The sequence below is a fragment of the Lactuca serriola genome, chromosome 9 (assembly GCF_051521515.1).
Source record: "Lactuca serriola cultivar US96UC23 chromosome 9, Lser_US96UC23_V15, whole genome shotgun sequence".
NCBI lineage: Eukaryota > Viridiplantae > Streptophyta > Magnoliopsida > Asterales > Asteraceae > Lactuca > Lactuca serriola.
In genome coordinates this window covers 26,197,297-26,219,243 of record NC_136416.1, presented here as the reverse complement: position 1 = coordinate 26,219,243, position 21,947 = coordinate 26,197,297, and the positions used below count along the sequence as shown (strand labels likewise).

The 21,947-nt window shown below is 35.9% G+C and overlaps 1 protein-coding gene and 1 long non-coding RNA gene across 2 annotated transcripts; one reads left to right on the top strand and one right to left on the bottom strand.

Moving 5' to 3' along the window:
* The first annotated feature begins 9,271 nt into the window (after positions 1-9,271).
* On the top strand, positions 9,272-11,223 carry LOC145074533 (uncharacterized). Its single transcript, XM_079020889.1, has 3 exons — positions 9,272-9,427; positions 10,345-10,393; positions 10,536-11,223. The coding sequence occupies exons 2-3, from the start codon at positions 10,362-10,364 to the stop codon at positions 10,984-10,986; spliced, it is 483 nt and encodes a 160-aa protein (XP_078877015.1). The 5' UTR covers positions 9,272-9,427; positions 10,345-10,361; the 3' UTR covers positions 10,987-11,223.
* Positions 11,224-12,502: 1,279 nt separating this feature from the next.
* LOC145074105 (uncharacterized) lies at positions 12,503-13,995 on the bottom strand. Its single transcript, XR_013691703.1, has 3 exons — positions 13,861-13,995; positions 13,615-13,772; positions 12,503-13,086 (listed from the first exon to the last, which is right to left on the bottom strand). It is a non-coding gene; the product is annotated as an uncharacterized LOC145074105 (long non-coding RNA).
* Positions 13,996-21,947: the final 7,952 nt, after the last annotated feature.

Genomic DNA, 21,947 nt, shown 5'->3' with positions numbered 1-21,947 from the left:
TATTTTACCCCACAAATGCATGTGTTTAATTACTCCTAACCCGAAATAGCAAGTCCCTAAGCCATATATTAAGTCCAAGGGTGGTTTGGAAGTGTTTTGGACTTGATTTTACAAGTTTAGAGGGTGTTTACGGCCTAAGCATGTGCTTGGGCCGTAAACCCTCTTTTATGCTCTAAAAATTGTTGTTTTGAGGTTCAAACACTTCTAGGCTTAATCCTAATTTAGTTTCCAACCTTAAGGAGGAGTTTTAGGGCAAGTTTGGCATCATTTTAGGGGTTTACGGCCCTAGAGTGTTCTTGGGCCGTAAACTCCTTACTCCTTGCCTTCTTGGACGATTTTTGAGCTATAATGACATGCAATGGGTTGTAAAACAAGCTAGGGTGCAAGAACTTACGATTTGGAGGCGGAAACTCGTGGATTTGAGGCGAAATCGGGCTTGATGAGAGAGAGTGGAGAGAGGAAGTGGGTTTAGGGTGGTAAAAGGGTTCTATGGAGTGTTCAACTCCCTATATATATGCCCTAAGTGTTGCACCCGGTATACGACTACCCGATACTAGTGTTTAACGAGGTTTAAACTTTTTACCCGGGTTAAATGGTCGTAATAAAAATTAACTTTTTCCAATTAAATGGAAATGTAAGTTACTTGTCTTTATTTATTTTATCACGATGATAACGACATAAGATATAAATAAATAAATAAAACATTTATTTATTTGCCGACCTCAAATTAACAGAACTTTTATAAAATGGAATATTCTGTTAACGGAAACGGGGTAATATAACGGAATAAACTTTGGGTTGTCAGTTTGAGTTCAGACACATTCGAGAGTATGCCCGAATCCCTCAAACCAAGGCTCTGATACCAACTTGTAACGTGCCGAAATTTATAACCAAAAAATTTCATTTTATATTCAATAAACAACCAACCAATACTTGTTCATAGAAAACCAAAATGGAAAATCAGAGTATGTCATCCATATCCAAAATACATCAGAGTCAATAATACGGAAAACATGGTGTGTGCAATACGATTATCCTGAGCTCTTCCCCTTCAAATCAGAAGCACCTGAAACATAAACTGAAAACCACACCCACAGAGCTTAGTGAGTTTCCCCCAAAATACCACATACCAAACATACAATAAGCCCCGATCGACCTCCATCGGGCCCCGTCCGGTATAGATCTGTCAGTAACATGCGATGGGCCCCACCCAACACACTCATCATGCCTCACCTGCTATTGGGCCCACCCGACACACATACAAACACATATAAAACATGCAAGAGGCACACATATAGCTAGCATTTTAATAACAATAATCCATGAACCGAATTTAGTGCCTTCGACCCGCTAAATACTATAAGAAGAATCACCTCAATTCGGTGATAAACAAATAACACTCGGGTTGTTGAATCAGAAAATCCTCACACTAAATCAAAAATAATAAAACTCTAATTAACAATTACGCCATAAACTGAAAATGAGAGTCTAAATCCTTAATCTCGACTCCTAGGGTAAAATAACATTTTACCCTTCCCTTAATGGCCCCTCAACCCATGACCCAAGCCCAGAAGACCTAAGGCCTAGCAAGGCCCACATAACCTAAATCCCAACAATGTCCCACAAACTTAAGGCTCATCAATGGCTCAAAGACCTCAAGACCAAAAATGTCCCAAAAACTTAAAGGCCGAAAAAGGGGATAGTGAGTACGCTAAGCGTACCACCTGAGTACGTCTGGTGTATGGCTTCACTACCAAAGGGAATCGGGGATTGAGATGCATATGCTCAACGTTCGTTTGCGTACGCCCGACATACGCTCTAGCTTTCCATATCGTTATTAAGCACTTAATGCTTTAAGTCCATACGTCTAATTTTGTAGATCTAGCTCTTGGGAATGTTCTAAATGATAAAGTCACCAACTTGATGCATTTTCATGGCTCAAAGACACTCAAACCCTAGATTTAGAATTCTATTTCCATCAAATGATCATTAACTCATGCATGGTTGATCTACAATCATCAAAATGCAAACTTTATGAACTAGGAACCTTAGAAACATCAAAAGGGACAACTCAAATCTTCAGGAGTAACATTTACTCACAAGAACTCATTGATGGGACCAAAATATGCTCAAATGTCAAATAGTCCTAGATCTAAGCACATAATAACCAAGGTTAAGACTTTATACCTCTAGAAAGATGAGAAAGATGAATAAACTCTAGATTTACAAGATCCAACTTGATCAATGCTCCTTCACCAAACTTCTTCTTCTTCAAGATGCACCAAACACACACCAAAACGCACACAAGGATCAATTCTCTCTAAAAATGGGTTAAGGTATGAGATATTACTTTTAGAGACAATATAGGTTGATAATGAGAGAACCTTGGGGCATAAGGTTGCTTAAATAGGGTCCAAACCCTAAAACTTAGGGTTTGCATCTAGCTCAGGTACGCCCAGTGTACTAGGTGGATAACCCTGTATCCAAATCTCTCCATGGTATGCCCAACATACCATGATTACGCCTAATGTACTCGGCCAACTCATAAACTCATCAATACATACATCGTAAGAATTTTATCTGGAGACCTGACATTACAGGATTCGGGTTATCTTGTCTGAGTAAGTGAAGCATCGGTGGTGGCGCTTTATGTATTTGTGGCTAGGTTTAGGTTGAGGGTTTTGTTAGAACCTATTTTCCTGTTGTTGTCTGATGAAGGCTTTGGGTTTCGAAACACGACCCGGATGCCTATTTAGGGTTTAGCAGGTTGGGGTTTCAGATCATATCGATTTTTGGCTTGGTTTCGTGAATAATTGGTAAGACCATGGTTTGGGCCCATGGATTTAGTAGATGTATGACACAACTATGGATTGGCCAGTAGTATCCACTAGGATGAGTTTGGTCGTTTCAGGAATGGTTGTAAGACTGTGAGGGGATCACAACCTTCAACCGAGTTGAGTCGAGCTCGTTATGGTTATTTAGATGATCCGTGTTCGGGCAGGAGGATTATTAAAGTTGTATTATTGGTTGGTCTAGTATAGCTTCCGATTAAGGGTGAGGCCCATTTGGCTATGCTAGCTTGGGTGAGACCTATATGTGTTAGATGCATTTCATGCATCCGTTTTGTAGTTTTATTCTATAAAAGTGCATTGCATTTAGGTTTAAACTCATGCATTTTGCATATTTTTCGGGATTTTTCATGATGCAATTCCATTCACACACTTTTATGATATTTCAGGGACTTTTGGAGGTTGGATCTTGCTTTAGGAGGTTAAAAAGAGTTGAGGGCAAAAATTTCGGGACTTGCGGATCATTGATGAGAGAGATAAGAAAAAAATGGAAAATTTAGCTTTTCAGAGATTTACACGGGTCGTGTAAATGTAAGCCTATAGTTTACACGGTCCGTGTAAACATATACTTGTGAGCAATGTACTTCGAAGGCCTGGAAAATTTGAGCATTTTACTTTTGGAGTTTACATGGCTGTGTAAATGGTCAGTGTTAATTTACACGGGTCGTGTAAACGTGTCGCCAGTTTTAAAGCAGTTTCATCATTAATATAAGGGAGACAACCAGTTTCAGGGGAAGTGAGGTCGTATTTTGGGGAGAAGAGAGGGGATTTGGGAAGATCTTGGAAGTGATTAACACTTGGAAACACTTTAATTTGCACTTTGTAAGTTGAATTGAGGATTAAACTTGTTGAGTTGTAGTTTAACTTAGACATGTGTGGCTGATTTCTATTTCATTTCTGATTCTGAATTCTTAAGTATGTGTTGTTAGGTTGTAATTTACACTTGACTTCTGTTTGATATCTAGTAATCTTTGATTTGATCTTAATTATCTGTTTGATTGAGTCTTTTTTTCACTTGATCAATGAATTAGGGGTTCTTATCAATCTAGTTAATCAAATTATAAAAACCGTATATGTTTTATGATTTGATGTTAGTAACATGCACTTGATTGGTTGAATTTAAATCAAAATAAATGTAATCAAAGATTAAATGTTCATAATCCCAAGCTTAGGAGGAATGTTGAACATTGTTGGTAATAGTTGCAAGAACTCAATGTCCTTTAATGATTTGATACAAGAACTTATTTGAATTGAGTCAATTGAAGGAATTTTTATTTGAAGAGCATGTTTTAAATAAAACACTTTTGTCAGCTTAGATATTAGAGTTTATTAATATCTAAATTACCAACCTAGATAGAACTTGAGTCATAACTATATTACATCTTTCAACATAATACATATGTAGGAATCGGAATCAGAAATGTATTTCTTTTACTAAATTTTGTTTTCAATCTTATTTCTTTATGAATTTTAATTTTAGTTCAAATACAATCCCCCATTTTAATATTATTTGTATTATGTGTGAAAATATGGCAAGATAAGAAGTCCTGTATTCCTGTGGACCGACCCTGCTTACTCTATATTATCTTTAGTATAAGAAATAGCAATGACTTGAGCTTTATTAATATTATTTTATCCCATTATTTGTTGGTTTGACAGCCAAACAATATGCTAGCCCAGTTTGGTCACGCTAGCTTGGGTGAGACTTGTGGGCGAGGCCCGTTTGGTTATGCTAGATTGGGTGAGAAACATGGTCGAGGCATAATCAGTTATGTTATCTTGGGTGAGCGGACCATTCAGATATTAGAGGTTATGCTCATGGAATGTGATACTAGTTGTAAGTGTAACACCGGATTCCTGGTACGATTCCTGTTTATGTATTTTTCTCATTTTGCCTTGGACTCGGCGAGTTGGAGGCCTGACTCGTTGAGTAGGAGCAGTTTTGGGCGGGATTTAAGTGAGGGACTCGGCGATTCGGGTCCCAGACTTGGCGAGTCCATGCTGGTCGAGTAAAACCCTAACCCGGGTGTTTGCACCCTATTTAAACACTCTAACTCGACCTCCCTTGTCCCTAACACTTCCAGAGAGTTGTAGAGCAAAACCCTAGCCCCCATATTGTTCTTGTGAGTGATTTTTGGCTTGGTGAAGGAAGTTTGGAGCTTAGAAGAAGAAGGAGCACATTGAAGAGTGTATGGAGGGAAGTACATCCGAAATCTACACTGTGAGAAGCTTCCATTCAGGTAGAAAAGTTCCTACCTTGATCACTTGTTCATTAGATCCCTTTTTTGTCCCTAATTGATGGTTTTCAAGCCCTAAAACCTCAATCCTCGTGTAGTTATGCTCTATGTTCTGAAAGGACTTCAGATATGGACCTTATGGACACCTTAGAAGTGTAAAGTCTCTATGTTTGAAGTGATTGAGGTCCCTATTGAGTGTATGACCTCATAAAGAGCTTGGAATTGCCTTTTGGAGCTCATAGGGCCATGCATGAACGTAAAGTTTGCAACTTTACGTGACAAGCATACCCTAGGAGCTTAGATCTATGGTTTGGAACCGTTGCATGTCTCAGATTTGGTCCGTATGGGAGGAGGGTTGAAGGGACTCGGCGAGTTCTTTGAAGATGGTCTTAGACTCGACGAGTTGGATGAACAACTTGGCGACTCCTTTGAAGATTGCCTGGAACTCGACAAGTTGTTCTCGGACTCGGCGAGTCGGATCGCGAGTCGGTCTGATCGTCCCAAGTAGTGAGTTAAGGGTGACTCAATGAGTGGGAAGAGGGACTTGATGAGTTAGTGTTGGATAGTAGGATAGGGACTCGGTGAGTCTGTGCCATGACTCGGCGAGTCCAGTTAACTGGAAGTTGACTTTGACCAAGGAGTTGACCTTGGACCTGGGGTAGGTCAGTCATTTGACCTAAGGGTATTTAGGAGTGACTAATCTATGTTTATGGATTTATAGCCGGAGGATTGCCGGTACAGCAGTCAATCGTCTTGTAAGCAGGTTTTCAGCAGCTACTTTTCGAGGTGAGTTACCTTCCAGTAGCGGTGGGTCTACGGCCACAATGCCGGCCCACCAGTAGCAGTTGTGTGTTAGATGATTGTCTTTGTGATATTCATCTAGGTTGTTACTACCTGATATGTTATATGCTAGCATGATATGTTATATGTGATAGTAGTAGAGTTCGGTTGTTAGGACTGAAGGGTAGTCAGACACCCCATATATGTTTGACAATATGTGATGGTATGTTTTATATGCTAGTATGATCTGTTATATGATCCAGAGGTAGTAGGAGGGGAACAATCCTCGAGTTCGGTTGTTAGGACCGAAGGGTAGTTCGGACACCCCAGAGGTGTCTGATATTTTGATATGTTATGATATGCGATAGTAGTAGCAGTAGGGGCTGGAATAGTCCCCAAGGTTCGGTCGTAGGACCGAAGGGTAGTCAGCACCCCAAAATGGCTTGACACGGGTAGGATGGCACCCCAGAACGGCCGCATGGGTAGGTCGGGCACCCCATAATTGTCTGGCAATATGTATGGTATGTGGTACGATGGGGGAACTCACTAAGCTTCGTGCTTACAGTTTACAGTTTTGGTTTCCGTTACCTCTTTAGCAAAGGGGAACATCATGAGATATTCTAGGATTTGTACTCTGACATTAAGGAGTTGGCACGGTAGCGGCACATCATACACACACTTCCGTTTTCCGCATCATGAGATATTCTGGGATTCATACTCTAACATTATAGTTGATTTCATGCTTGGTTTGCAGACACAAAATATGTTTTAAGAAATGAGATGATCGAATGTTGTTTATTTACAAATGTTTTGCAAAGTGTTTAATTAAAAATGAATTTTTTGGACGTGAAAATTTGGGTCGTTACAGTAAGTCCCCAAACTAGTAACGAAACGTTGGCAAGATCAGGATATTCTGTGATCTTAACATTCAAGTGGATTAAATGGTGTCACGGAAACCGACCTCTGTAAAACTCAACGACAAAAAGACAGACGAAAACGGAGTCCGTATGTGGAAGTTATGAATTTTACGCAGTCATTTAACAATATAATCTCTTCATACTGTTAAATTTAAAATTGGTCAAGGATTAGCCGACGGAGTCAAAAGGAAAGTTGTAGATCTTGTAATTACCTACACGTGGATATAAAAAACGTCGAAAACGGAGCTCGTATGCGAAATTTATGAATTTTTTAAGATTGACTGTTTTACCTACTGTGTTCGGCGCCACGTGTCAGCACCAGGCTTTGCCTAGGGAACCTCCCTAGCACGAGAAGGAAGACCGAATCTCTCGATGGCTCCGAAAAGAAGAGTTTTCGGCTTAGAAACTCTGCTTCGGCGGAGCCCGGTTTTGAGAAAAACCCACTATAAGTGAGATATACTTACCATACCTTAAGTATAGCTTATGTTTAAATATAGTAATGTTTTTAAGACCTTATAATGAGTATTTGGGCTATTATTATGAGTTATATAAGTGTCGTTATAATATCTTTTTAACCACTCGCAGTACGGAGAATCCGATTTGAAGGGCCGCTTGGGTTGTTGGATTTCAGAAGTGCTATAGGGCAAAATGGTCCTACCTTTATGAGGGTTTTGGTCCAAGTATGTGAGCATGAGGAGTATGGACGATCCAAGAGGGAATTATTTCAGATCTGGAACCCTTAAGGACTATTATGGCTTAAAGGTGTAAACTTTATGCCATAAGAGCTCCCATACAAGCTATGGGGTGCCTTTTTCGCCTTTAAGCCCCAAAAAGGCCATTCATGTAGAAAAAGGAAGGAACTTTACGTATTCAAGTAGTGTTAAGGACCTAGATCCATGTTTGTAAGTTGTACTTTGGAGTATGGATGACTTGGGGACCAAGATCTAGGTCCCAAGGAATTAGGATTTGAGCTAAACTCATTAAGAGGAGGTATTAACGGGTAAAGTTATAAACTTTACCCTTAAAATGACATTTCCAGAGTATATAAGAAAGTATGAAGCTTAGATTCGAAGTGTAGGGGCATAAACCTTTAAGATGGCCCAAACAGACAGAGTAACTCGTCGAGTCCTTAGCTAAACTCGACAAGTTGAGACGAGTTGTCTCGTTCTGATTATGTTAGGACTCGACGAGTTGATTCGCTAAATCGCGACTATGACTGGCTGGGGAACTCAGCGAATCAGGGGGATGACTCGACGAGTTGGATCGCGATTTCAGGATTTATGAGCTATAGGACTCGACGAGTTGATAAGCCAACTCGGCGAGTTGAGTAAACTCAGGACGTTGACTTTGACCAGGGGTAAAATGGTCATTTTAGCCTAAGGAAGATTATTAGATTTTGATTAAATGTTATTGTGTATTGATAGTCGGGGAGTCGTTGGAGCAGCGGATAGAGATTCCTCACACAAGATTCACAGCTAGCTTTCGAGGTGAGTTTCCTCTAGTAGGACGGGTCTACGACACCAAGGGTATAATTGTAAATTGATATCTCGGTCTTTTATACATTTCAGGTTTTGTTTGGGAGGTTTTATGGCGTGGGTATGTTGTTAGGAGCGTAGGGATTCTCGCCACCTTTACGTGGATATAAGGTTCATTAGAAACGGACTTAGGATGAGGGAGTTATGACATTTTGAAGATATTGGCAAGTGTGGCCCCTAATGGAAATATTTGTCAGATCAGCCCCATGCATACGAGGGTGCATACGCGTGTTTCGTTGGGTACGCCCAACGTATAAGGCAATATGGGTTGCAAGTGGTTTGTATGTACGTCGGGCGTACTAAGGGGTACGCGGGGCGTACCCCATTTAGAGCAAAACCCTAATTTCGGGGTTCCTACCCTATATAAGCAACATTATACCACCCCTTTGGTCATTTTAAGTCAGCCACCACCTCTTTTGACGTTCATTAAAACCTAGAGTGCTTTGAGTAAGCTTTTAGACCTTGGAGATGAGTGTTTATGGTGATTTGTGTAAGATTAGAAGAAAGTTGATGACTCATTTCCTGAAGGGAGCTTGTAGATCCAGAAAGTTCTCATCTTTTGCAATCTATTGGAGGTAAAAAGCTATGATCTTGTCTTCTCATTTCATAGATCTTCTTTTGGGTTTGTTCTTAGTCATAAAAATGTGATCATTATGGTTTAGTTGGACTCTGTTAAGACCTTTCATTAGACTCTTTTAAGTTCTAAAATTCCGTTAAGCCATGTATGTAAGTAAAGTTGCAAACTTTAAGTATTAAATTATCTGTGAGAATCAGACCGGAGAGTTGGAGCAAAGACTAAAGTGATTAAGTGCTTATTATTATTATTATTATTATTATTATTATTATTGTTTTATCAAAGAATTTATTTAGAATCAAGAAAAAATTATATAAACTCACATCCGGCTCAAATAAAAGAGCCAAAGTCGAAGTTATGCTATTGGTCGATTGGGTATTTGTTTCACAGTTCAATGGCCCACGGCCCAGGGGATAAGTTTAGGGTTTGATGTTACGCCTATAAAAATTGATCCATCTCCACCTTTGGGTTCCGGTACAGCGTAGAGCGGAGGAGAAGCCGGCAAATCAGGGGAGGATTGCTTCACGTAATAACGGTAATCAATTTCATTACTTCTGATCCCGATCCCGATTCGAGGACAATGGTTTTGTTTAGTTATATTCTAGGGTTTGTTTTCTGTGTTTCTTTTTCATTCTGATATAAGTTTCCATGGTTCATCGACTCTGAAGAAATTAAGTTTATTTATTTTGCATCAAATTTAGGCGTAAAAAGGTTTCAAATTGATCGAAAAATTAGTTTTTTCTATTCCTAATTGGAGGAGCTGTTGACTATCGGATAAAATGCATTTACAAAGTTGTTTCATTTTCATCTTAGTTTGGCTTTGTTTGAAGGGGGACAAGAAAAGTCGAATATTAATGTAAAATTTGTTTTCCCATGGTTTTATATGCGTGATTCATGGATCTGCTGTCTGTTTGGTATTGTTTAACTCTCTTGATTGGTTTTATTCAGCTCATTTTGTACCTTTGACTTTTGTACATGTTTGCTGCTATGATTATGTAGGAATATGAGGATGAACACATTAGTTTTCTTACATAAAGACTTATGTAATATGTATTTTGTCTGCGTCAATAATTAACAATGATTGGGCAATTTTAAATGGGATTTGGTGATTTAATTATGCATATGTATATCACAAGGCCATTGAATTGGTAATGGGGTTCGCTTTTTGAACTTATATTATTGTATTGTATGCATTTGCTAGTTTGTGTTGCAAAAGTTTCTTTCTAAATATCTTTCTCTTTGGAACACTCTCTACAATTTGATCATTAAAATTAATATAATTAAAAAAATATCCATTAATCCATTGGAAATCTTGAAAGAATTAAGGTGTAACTCCTTTGGTTGGGAGATTAAGGTTTTATTAGGATGAGTTTGATTAAATTTTATTCCAAGATTAGAATATGGTGTTGAAAAAAATAAACCTTTATACTGACTTTAAATTTTTTGATTCAGGGAACGAGCCACAAGACATGGATCAAGATCAAGGACACCATGGCTCCAGGTTTCTAGAAAATTTTATTATTTTTGAATGACATAAATTTAAAAATATGGACATTAGAGAATAATAAGTTTGCATTAATTTGGATTTAATATTTGTTATCAACTAATTTTTAATTTGGATTCTACTTGTTTATATTTTTTAGTGTAGATTTTTTTTCTTTGAATACGTTGGCCAACGAAATAAATAGGTGTATTGGGCCCATGGTAAACAAGCTTGAAGATCTGGGCACTCGCTTAAAACATATCGAGGCGGAGTTGAATAAATATGCACCAACGCAAGATGATGTGGTTGAGATTCCTACAGAGAAGAAGCCATCTCATTACAACACAAACATTGGTCTACCAACATTCCCTGAGAAGTTTAATCTTGATGTCTTTTGCAAATGGGTAAAGGAACTAGAATTGTATTTTGAGTATCATTGTGTTGCACGGCCAGAACAAGTAGAACTTGTAGTCAGCACATTGCCACAGGAAGGAGAGGCTTTTAAATGGTGGCAAGATATTCAAAAGCTAAACGAGGAAGTCTATAAAAGTAATCCCATTAGGTGGGCAGAGATGAAGGTGTTGTTTATGGATAAATTCCTTTCTCCATAGATTGTTTTATAGCCAAGGAAAAATCCATAAGTTTCCTTGTGTTGGCTATCAAATTTATTTATCTAAGGAAATGGAATTTTGCATGTATTGGAATTTAAGGAAAATTAAAATCCCTATCGGTTGTTTGCTAGAAAATAGTTGGATTAAGCAACTCTATATGTATACTAGGGACATTTTAAGGGCCGATGGTATTGTAAAAAACAGATTTAATGCAAAAATTAGAATTTATTCACAACACACCAACGGATACCAAAATACATTAATTAATAGTAATGATTATTTGATAACCGAGCCAAGAGGTCGATCAGTCAAATACACAAATTATCTAAATGAAAATATATCAATTATTTCGGTTCAAATTTCAATGGTAATATATAACTTTATGATTTTATGATAATCTCATTTCAAATTACTTCACCATAATTTTAGATTTTCAATTAACATATATATATATATATATATATATATATATATATATATATATATATATATATATATATATATATATATATATATATATATATATATATATATATATATATATATATATACACACACACATTAGGAAACATAAACATAATAAGGGCCGTGATATTGTTCTATTGTTTGAGGGAAAACACGACATCAAAGCATATATTTTATCCTTAAAAGCAACTGGTAGTCCTTACTTCTAACATCTTCAAACGTATATTAATATCAACATATATTCACACAACTAGTTGTGAAATCCGTATATTATACAGGATGATTAAAACAAAATGTTAAATAGAAACGATTAAATGAGAAGTTTATTTGAATTTGAAATTTGAAATAAATAATAATTATGAGAAAAAAAACATGTAAAAAATAAATAAATTAAAATTATTGTTTAGTTATCAGACCCGTATACTAAACAGGTTAATTATAACAAAATGTTAAATACAAAGGTTTAAACTGTAAATTTATTTGAAATTGAAATTGAAATTTAAAATTTAAAATTAATATCATTATGGTAGGTTTAATTTATGAAAACTAATTAATAATATATTAGAAATAGAAAATGAAATAAATGACAAGTGGAAAATAAATATATATCTAAATTATGACAAAATGACATGTGACAAAATCATTCTTATTTATTAGGGTAGATGCACACATCATCATCAACTTTTAGCCTAAAGCAAATGTCTCTTGTAAAACCTCCCTCACAATCATGATTTCACATTTTCACCTACTGATAACCAAAGTATTACAATTACATGTTGAAGTTCAAAAAAGATTACACGACCAAATTGAGGAATAATCATTTATTTTTCCTAAAATACAACACTGGTCTCCAACTCCAAGTGTAAAGGAAACAATGTTAGACTTAATGAACTTAGTACTAAAATTAACTACCTCAAATAGCAGATGAACAAAAATAACCCCCAAATTTATCTTTATTTCATAATTAGAATAATCAAATATTGATGCGACTAATAATCTTCTTCAACTGGGTTTTTTTTTTTTTTTTTTTTTTTTTTTTTCATTTAAATAGCAATACTTTGAAGTGGTAATCGTTTCCTTGGTAGATTTGCAGATAGGTCACTATATGAAGAAATTTATAGCATTTACACTTTTCCTAATTAAATTTAAAAAAAACTTAGAGCATTTACACTTTCCTTAAATAAAATTGAAAAGTCATGAAATTATGAGATTGATGCTCTTTTTGTTTGTACGGAAGGGGTATGAGAACGAAAGTCATGGAAATATGAACTTTTTAGCTTTTTTACAAATATGCTCTGAATTGGACGAAATCTAAGAGATACATATTGATTTCATTTATAGAAGACCAAGGAAATTACCGAGTGAATTCAATATACTCTGGGCAATCGAGTCTTTATTAACTTCTTTGCTTGTGCTGCCAAACATATTTTGAAAGAAGTATATTTTTGAAGCCTTCATGCACTTGAATTTCAAGAACTTTGTGTCTGGTCTCATCATAACTGTTATCATATACATTTTCCATATTGTTCTCTTTTCTGATTCTACATTCGTGACACCAATTTCTAAATTTAGAGATAGTAGTTGATTCATGTTATCCTCTTGAGCATAAATTTGACTTTACTAATAAAGCAACTCCTAAATATTCCAAAAAAGAACCCAAATCAAAATCGTACAGATATTCATAAACTCAAATAAATGCAAAACTTCATGAAAGAGAATATGTGATGCGATAGTAAAATATAATTGTTGAATTTCCTGTAAAGAACATGTTAAATTAGTAAATTAGCCTATCCTATGTAAAAAAAAAAAAGGAAAATGTTTGATTAATGACATTACACTGAAGTTAAATAATCGACTACATGAATATGATGATGGATTGGTCCTATCAACACGTGATATAATGCTTCCTTTACATCATTATGTAAACAGGAAAAAAGACTTTAATATATGAGAAAAAAAATGTTTAATGGAATATCGCAACATAGTTGGTTTAACTTGGTGGTATATGTTGTATAGATACGTCATCAATGGCATCAACAGGAGGCGAATGGGTAATTCAGAAAATACAATGGAATGAACCATTCCATCTGATCCTTGATTACATCATACCAAACACTACCTATGCTTTGTTTATTAAAACTTAGATTAGATGTATTTGTTTACCCTTCATGGCTAATTCATACGGTTGCTCCTTTAGCTTAATAACTGTTTGTTCCCTGCAAAAGGAAACATATAATATTACTTGAAAATGAAGAACTTTGATTTTTTTAATTAGATTCAACTTTCTTGCAAGTTTGATGTTGGTAGTTTAGGCTGCAAATCTGCTCAAAATGAATAAAAAAAAATCCGTTAGAACTCAAATAAAAAGAATCCTAAAATCGATAGACATAAGAGCATGTGTTTGCTCACTCTTCATCCCCAGACCCTTGATGCATGTTAAAAGGAAAAAAAAAATGACAGTTTCAAAGTATCAGAAGTCAGAACACGAATCAGATTTCTTCCAAGCCTTTATAATCATCTAGATGCCTACTTGGTGGACTATAGTGAACCAGCCATCATATTTTTTATTATTATTATTTTTTTCATTTTTTTCCATGCTATTACTTTATCTTTTACTTTAGGCATTTTTTCAAACAGTTCATATGCATGCCAAAATTACCATATATTAATATTCAAAATCGGAATCTACACAAACCCATAAGAAATTATTTTTTTTTAGAAAAGATAATAAGTAATAAGAACTAAAATTGTAGAAAGCATAATAGGTACATAATTAAAAATCTACCCTAATAAATGAAAATGTTATTGCCACTTGTCATTCTCTTATTTAATTGGCCATATGTCATTTTGTCATAATTTTGAAATATATTTATTTTCCACTTGTCAATTACTTCATTATTCATTTACATTATATCATTAATTTAGTTTCCATAAATTAAACCTACTATAATAACTATTAATTTCAAATTTGAAATTTGAAATTTCAATTTCAATTTCAAATAAATTTACACTTTAAACATTTGTATTTAACATTTTATTATAATAACTCGTTTAGTACACGGATCTAACAATTAAACATATAATTTTAATTAATTTATTTTTTGCATGTTTTTTTTTCTTCATAATTTTGACTTATTTTATATTTCAAATTCAAATAAATTTCTCATTTAATCGCTCATATTTAACATTATGTTTTAATTAACCCGTATAATATACGGGTTTCACAACTAGTATTTATAATCATCATAAACCAAGCAAGTTAAGGAATCACTGGAAAAAAAATTATACCTTGTGTATACTAATGTTACTCTTCCAAGGGGATCAAAATATGCTTCCGTGCCTGGGTGAGAAGAGAAAATAAAAGAAAAACCAAAACAAAAGATTAGTTTAGATAGAATTTATCATTTATTGAGGATCGCACCTAATAATTTCTTCATAACTAAACGTTGTTTTGCATGATTGTAGTCAATAAAATTTTCAAACCCCATATATAGCTACATAGCAATTGTAAAAAAAAAATAAAACAATAAAAAAAATTCTCAAAACAAGTAGATCCACATCCATGTCTAGAACACATACATAAGAAAAATGAAGGCATAAAAAAAAACAATAAGTTTTGGGGAGGCTGGAGTTACGTCTTCCATTGAACCTTCACATCCTTGGCCATTAATCTCAAACCTACACAGAGAAGTTTTAGAAATCAGCATCCAAAGGGCTAATTAATGCATAGCTTTTTAGTATCTTTTGATTTTAATTTTCTTGAAAATTTAGGTTAGTTTGAGTTTAATTATTTATGACCTTCCAATCAGGACCTACATAAAGGTTTTTATATATGAAACTCATGAATATTAACCTATCAAGACTTTTGGATAAAAGAAGTTGTCAGTTCTCACCTCTACGGGTAACATAGGAGTCCGAATTGAAAACCGACATTGTTTGGGTAATTCACCAATTGCGGATCAACCCGACAAAGTAACTCGTTGTGAACAAGCACATGTTATCCAGTTTGTCCATCCTACCCATTTTGCCTCCTGTAGTTAAACAACATGTGTGTTTGTTTATGAATATAGTATTTACTTCAAATATTTCTCAGATTTTTAGTATGCACATAATGATGAAGAGTGTGCATAAACCTTTTGGAACCAAGAAAAACATTGAAACTTATAAAATAAAAACATGTTCAGTTTAGTTTAGTGATTGGTTCCAAACTTTCTGTTTAAACAACTAAATACCGAGAAAAAGCATAATCTAACTCGGTACTTATTCCTCTCAAAACATAAAAGAATGTCATATGAGAAAACATATCAACTGATCAGATCTTCTTCCACTTGTATTCTAATGAAACTTGAAATTGAGGTGAAATTATCAGAGTAGGTACAAATTAAAGAAATGAAAACCTTTTTCTATCAGGTCAAGTTCTAGATCCAGATCCTCCAACAAACGTTCTGTCTTTCTATGAACAACTTTGTTTTAACCCTTTATTTCATTAAGTGATAATGTCTAATTTCTTTTGAAAAATGGTCGATTCTTGTCACTTGCGATACTTGAATAAAATCTAATGGTTCAAAGAAACGATTGTAAGCACTATTTCATAGCCATTGTACATACCAATGGAATGAAGCTAAAGTCAAAAAAGTTTTGAAAATTTCTAAAGCAAATTAAAAAAACTAACCTGATATGAAGCCAAATATAAATATATTCCTACAGCAATATAAACATTAATTCTCTGAGTCAATAGGTTTTTCCAAGATAATTGAATATTTCATATTAATTTCAGAAGATAAAAATTACACTTTATTTACAAATTATTACCACGGATGCTTAGTTGCTAGGCTTTTGAATCACTGATGTCATTGAGGAAATTACCAGCCTAAACTCGTATATCGATACATGAAAGTTTTTATTTGCATATCATAATCCTACCTCTTTGAGTCTTTGTACATTAACAGGAAAACTTTTAGCAAATGTACCATGTCTGAAACAAAGAGGGGAGAAATAAGCAGAGCATATTTATTATACATACTGCTTTGTGTGTAAACAATCATCACCATTTTGGGTTTTCTTCAAATTTGGGACGTTCCTCATGATTGGTATCTATTAATCTACATGGTATAAAAAATCCGCTTATTCTTTTAGTTAGCACACCAATTGGTCAACTAAATGATTTTAGTGAGTGTTCAAGTGGTTTTAGCAGTCAAGTCAAGTACTGTATGACCTGCTGACACTCCCATTATAGTGACGATGTAATAATGATTGATTGTCACCAATAGCCCCTGAGTTGACTCTACAACAAGACCCATCAAATAAAAACTCAATCTCAATAACAGATGATACTTGGAAAACTAATTTGAATGAAAACCCCTAATGTGAGCTGCAATCAACAGAGAAGGATAGTAGGTAGGAAATGTTTAGCTGGGGAAATGTTTGAACGCAGTACACCACGTTCACCTTTCTAGTTTCCACCATGTGGATATACCTCAAGTCAAGAATTAAAATTGGATTCATTGTCATCAGGTTGAGGCCAATATTGTTCTCTTAAGCATTTCATCCAACATGTGGTGGACCAAACAAAAGTCCAAGCTAGCAACATGAAAATTTGAAATCCCACACATCTTATACAACCGATAGATGAAAACTTCACCCCAACTGTCCCTGAGAAAGGACGTGATATATATATATATATATATATATATATATATATATATATATATATATATATATATATATATCGATGATTGGAGCACATATTTCCACATTCGTCACCCCAGTACAAGGCATCTTCGTGTTCTTCAAATTAGCAAGAGGCTGTATTTTTTTGACAATTTGATTCAACAAATAAAAGAAAATAGGTAAACACTATACCTTGATGAAACGATGATGTTACAATAGGTGACAATAAACGATTCAAAGAAGAAACATTGAACAGAAGGAGGTGGCGAGCAGAGTCCACAAAACCAGCAGGAGGTGGCGGTAAGTGGGAAAGGAAGGTGTTACTTGTTGGTGACACCATGTTATTTTATTTTAAGTAACTGCAACTAACATGTGAGCTAAGAGGCTTCATGATTTCTACTCTAATATATGTACGGGGTTGTGCGGAGTGCACGCATGTATAAGATCGATTAAGAAGCCGGTTCGACGACTAGTCGGGGGTCCGGGGTTTCCAAAGGGGCAGCGCCCCTTTGGCGGGGTCTAGGGTGTCACACCCCAAAACCGGAACGACGGAAACGTTCTGGGATGGATGACGTCATGTCAAGTATCACAGCATATGCAGTATAGTAATCAAAGTACAACAATCATTGCATTAATAGTAATAGTTTTACATCGGTTTACATTTTATAGAATCATCAAAGTACTACAGAAACTAGTATAGATGCAGCTTGGCACAAACCGTCTTCAACAGAAGCTCCTGGAATGTACCTGTCTAATGCTGACCTGAGAATGCAAGTTATCTGAAAAGCGAGTATCAACATTTTTACAAATGTTGGTGAGTTCATAAGTATTTAGTGTCATTTTATTCGAATAACTTAATTAAAAGTAGTAGTTTGGAATCAACAGTGTATTAGAGTCCTTTCCAGAAAATCCTATATTTTCTTAAATAAAAGTAGTCTTCTACCAAGACCCGACAGAGTTATGTTGTAAAAAGTAATTTTCCCTTAAACACTATCATTACCAAAATACGGTGTTTGATTTTAAAGGAAGTAAGAGAATATCAGGGAAAATAACATATGCCTCAGCAGTGAAGACTGCTGACTAAGGCTGAAAGAAATCATAGACTCCAAGAGAGTATCGAATGAACTATACGTCTGGCAATGTCTAACAAAAGGAGATACAGACCCCAGACGGTATCAAATGAAAGATACATCTAGTAAGGTCCAAAAACATTGAACACAGACCCCATACAGTATCAACTGAATGATACGTCTAGCAAGGTCTAAAAACAATGAATACAGACCCCAGACAGTATCAAATGAATGATACGTCTAGCAAGGTCTAAAAACAGTGAATACAGTGAACACAGGGAATACAGTGTATACAGTGAATACAGTGTTAAAACCTGTTACCTTAAGGCCATGAATTATAAGGTAACCCCGAGATACTCGTAACCATACTGATAGACACTAGAGAACTAGACGCCCTGCAAGCGTCTGTGTAAGTGTGACATTTGTCACCCCTTGGCTTGGTAGGCCGTGGATTGTAGCTAGCAGTCAGGGTGCGGAGGTGTCAATCCCGTATAGATCTATACACACAATGTCCGCTCTCCCTACAAGAGAATCTGGTTACTAACTTGACAACGGAGAAGGCCGTGTACTGAAGATGTATCTCGTATAGTGAGATCTGATGTAAAGTACTGGACTGATGATAGAGACTCACAACTAAACTGAATAATGTAAACCTATATGTCTATGCTTGTATACATAATATATAACTAATGATCGAACGATCTTCGGACGGATATCCGATCCCACCAGACCACATCTCAACGAAGAAAAGGAAATAGGGCGAACTAGCCTTCCTAAGTCCTTTAAACATTACTTATATATATATATATATATATATATATATATATATCTATACAAGCACAGGCATACATTTAACTAAGTAGAAGCATTTAACGAAGTTTAAGTATTTAACGAAGCAGAAGTGTTTCCCAAAGTATAAGTGTTAACAAGTAGGAGCTTATCGTGAAGTAGAAGCATATCGTGAAGTATAAACGTATCGTGAAGTATAAGCGTATCGTGAAGTATAAGCGTATCATGAAGTATAAGTGTATCATGAAGTATAAGCGTATCGTGAAGTAGGAGCATTAACAAGTATAAGTGGAGTAGAAGCGTTAACAAGTATAAGCGTATCACGAAGTGAAAGCGTTATCAAGTAGGAGTTTAAACTAAGTAGAAGTGAAGCAGTAGTATCTTAACCAAGTAGGAGTATAAAAACATGGGAGAAAACTTTGATGAAAAACTTGGGAAAACCTTTATATTTGAGAAAATCACGTCTTGGTATTCTTTTGTAAATTAAGTTTTAAATGAAACTTTGATAAAACATTATAAGTACAGAAAACCTTTGTTTATATTGCTGCTATAACGGAATTTGAAATAAAACATGCAGCGCGAGAAACAATTTGAGAAGAACTTTGAACAAGTGAAAACATTTTAGGAAAACCATTTACAGTATCATTCTTGGTAAAACAGTCGACAGTGTAACAAATCCTTGTGCATGCGGGTTATCAATCACATGTGATTGATATGATAACTGACATGTTTAACTTGTATTCCCCCCATAAAACATGTAAAAACATTTAAAAAGGTTAATTCGGGGGTATGAACTCACCTGATGTAAGTGGATCCGACGAAGATACCGGTTGGGTGCTCGGTGTCAAGTAAAGACTCGAACACACTTAGTGACCTATTAACATATGATAACATATATTTACATACAATTAGTACATATAATACTAATTAAACAAGTATACGCATCCTAAAGTGCAGAAAACACTTTGGTTAAGTGCTTGGAGTGTCCCGTGTAACATCTAAGGGTGTGTATGGCCTAGATAGGGAGTTTACTCTTCAAGAGTAAACTATATATAGAAATCACGGCCTTGGGACTAACTCCCCATGAGTTTACGGACGTAAAATCATGGTGAGGGTGTTCTAGGATGCCAAAATGTCTTATTTCAATTGTAGATTTATGCTAGATCCAAATATAAGGCACATGAGTGGATTTAAGGCATCTAAATGGACCAAATAGGAGTTTACGGCCCTAAACAAGGATTTTACGGCCGTAAGCTCCTATGTACATATTCTTTTGGTGTTTTAAGGTCTTAAGTGGTAGGAAATAAAGTTATATGCATTTTCCAAGTCAAATGAAGGAGTTTAGGCATCATTTGGGCACTTAATGGGAGTTTACGGCCCATGGACCAATTCTATGGGAGTTCACGGCCGTAAAATCCTATTCCCTTGGTTTCTTTAATGTTTAAATCATTTACTTCAATGGGTTTGCTTCTAGACATTTTTCCAAGGCCATAGGAAGTGTTTGTGGGCATTTCTAACACATAAAATTGAGTTTACTCCCCATGAAGAGGAGTTTACGGCCCAAGCATGCTCTTGGGCAGTAAACTCATGTTTACTCTCCAAAAACTAGTTTCAAGGTGTTCTAAGTCCGAATGTGTAAGCCTACAAGTCATATCTAAGCCTTAGGGGCAATTTGGAGGGGTTTTGGGGCTTAAAAACCCCATTAAATGGTGTTCACGGTCCAAGAGTGTTCTTGGGCCGTAAACACATAATCTTGCCCCTAATTTATGTCTTAAACTCGAATTTGCATGCTAGATAAGCTATACAACAAGTTAGGGTAGATTGCTTACTTGTTTGGGGCTCGAAACGGACGATTTTTGGCTCGAAAAATAAGTTGTAGAGAGAGTGTGGAGAGAGAGTGAAAAGGGTGGAAATGGAGTTTACTCTCCCTTATATAGGGGTTGAGCTTGTGGCTCAGTGGAAATCTACCCGATACTGCCGTTAAACGGGGCTTTTTGGTCGCACCCGATTAAACGGTCGTATTTTGACTTGGTTGAAACTAAAAATTTTTAAGGGAAAATTTGTAGTGTTTCTAATTTATTTCAACCCTTACCAAGTCATTCAAAAAGTCCTAATTTAACTAACCATTCCTAAAGTTAACAGACAGTTAATTAAAACGAGGCTTATTAACGGAAGAAAGGGTTAAATATGACGGAATAAGTTTTGGGTTGTCACATCATCCCCCCGTTAGAGGGAATTTCGTCCCGAAATTCAGGTTTAGGCAAGGAAGTAGGTATGAATGACCGAGTAGAGGCAGGAGAGTACTTCCTATTCGGTTTGCCTTGCACTCCCAAGTGATCTCTGGCCTGTGTCTGTCATTCCAACAAGCCTTCACCTATAGGATGCGGATTCCATCTCGTGTAGTTAGCGATTTCCTACAGGTATGTCTACGAAGTTAGGATTCTCAATGGTTTCTATCAAGATGAGTGGGATATGAAGAGTGACGCCAGGCAAACACTTATCAAGTCTAAGGAGTGGATCGATCTGTGGTGAAACTTGTGGAATATCCGAAAGTAGTAGTGGTCTGACGAAGGTTGGACCGATCTCCGTGAGGATTCTCGGATGGTGCTAAGCTCTCGGAAGGGTAGATCTTTTTAGTACTTAGAACGTTGTGTACTTCTATGGAAAGATCATCACTGGCGTGATCGCCATTCCGAAGTTCCTAACGTTCTCTCTCATACTGGGAGTGTAGTCCTTTAGGTTGGTTCTTAGGAAGCTCGGGTTGTCCTTGGTTTCGTGTTTCCTGTCAATTGGCTTTTAGGGACTTTCTAGATCATCGGATGGGTTGCGTGTCTACGGTTATCTATTTGTTGTAGAGTGTCTATCTCAAGCTCGTGCAAAATGAACCTGCACTTCTGATTCTTGAGATAATTCTAACGGAAACCCTCAGGGTCGGGAAGATAGGGTTTCACCAGACGAGTGTTGGAC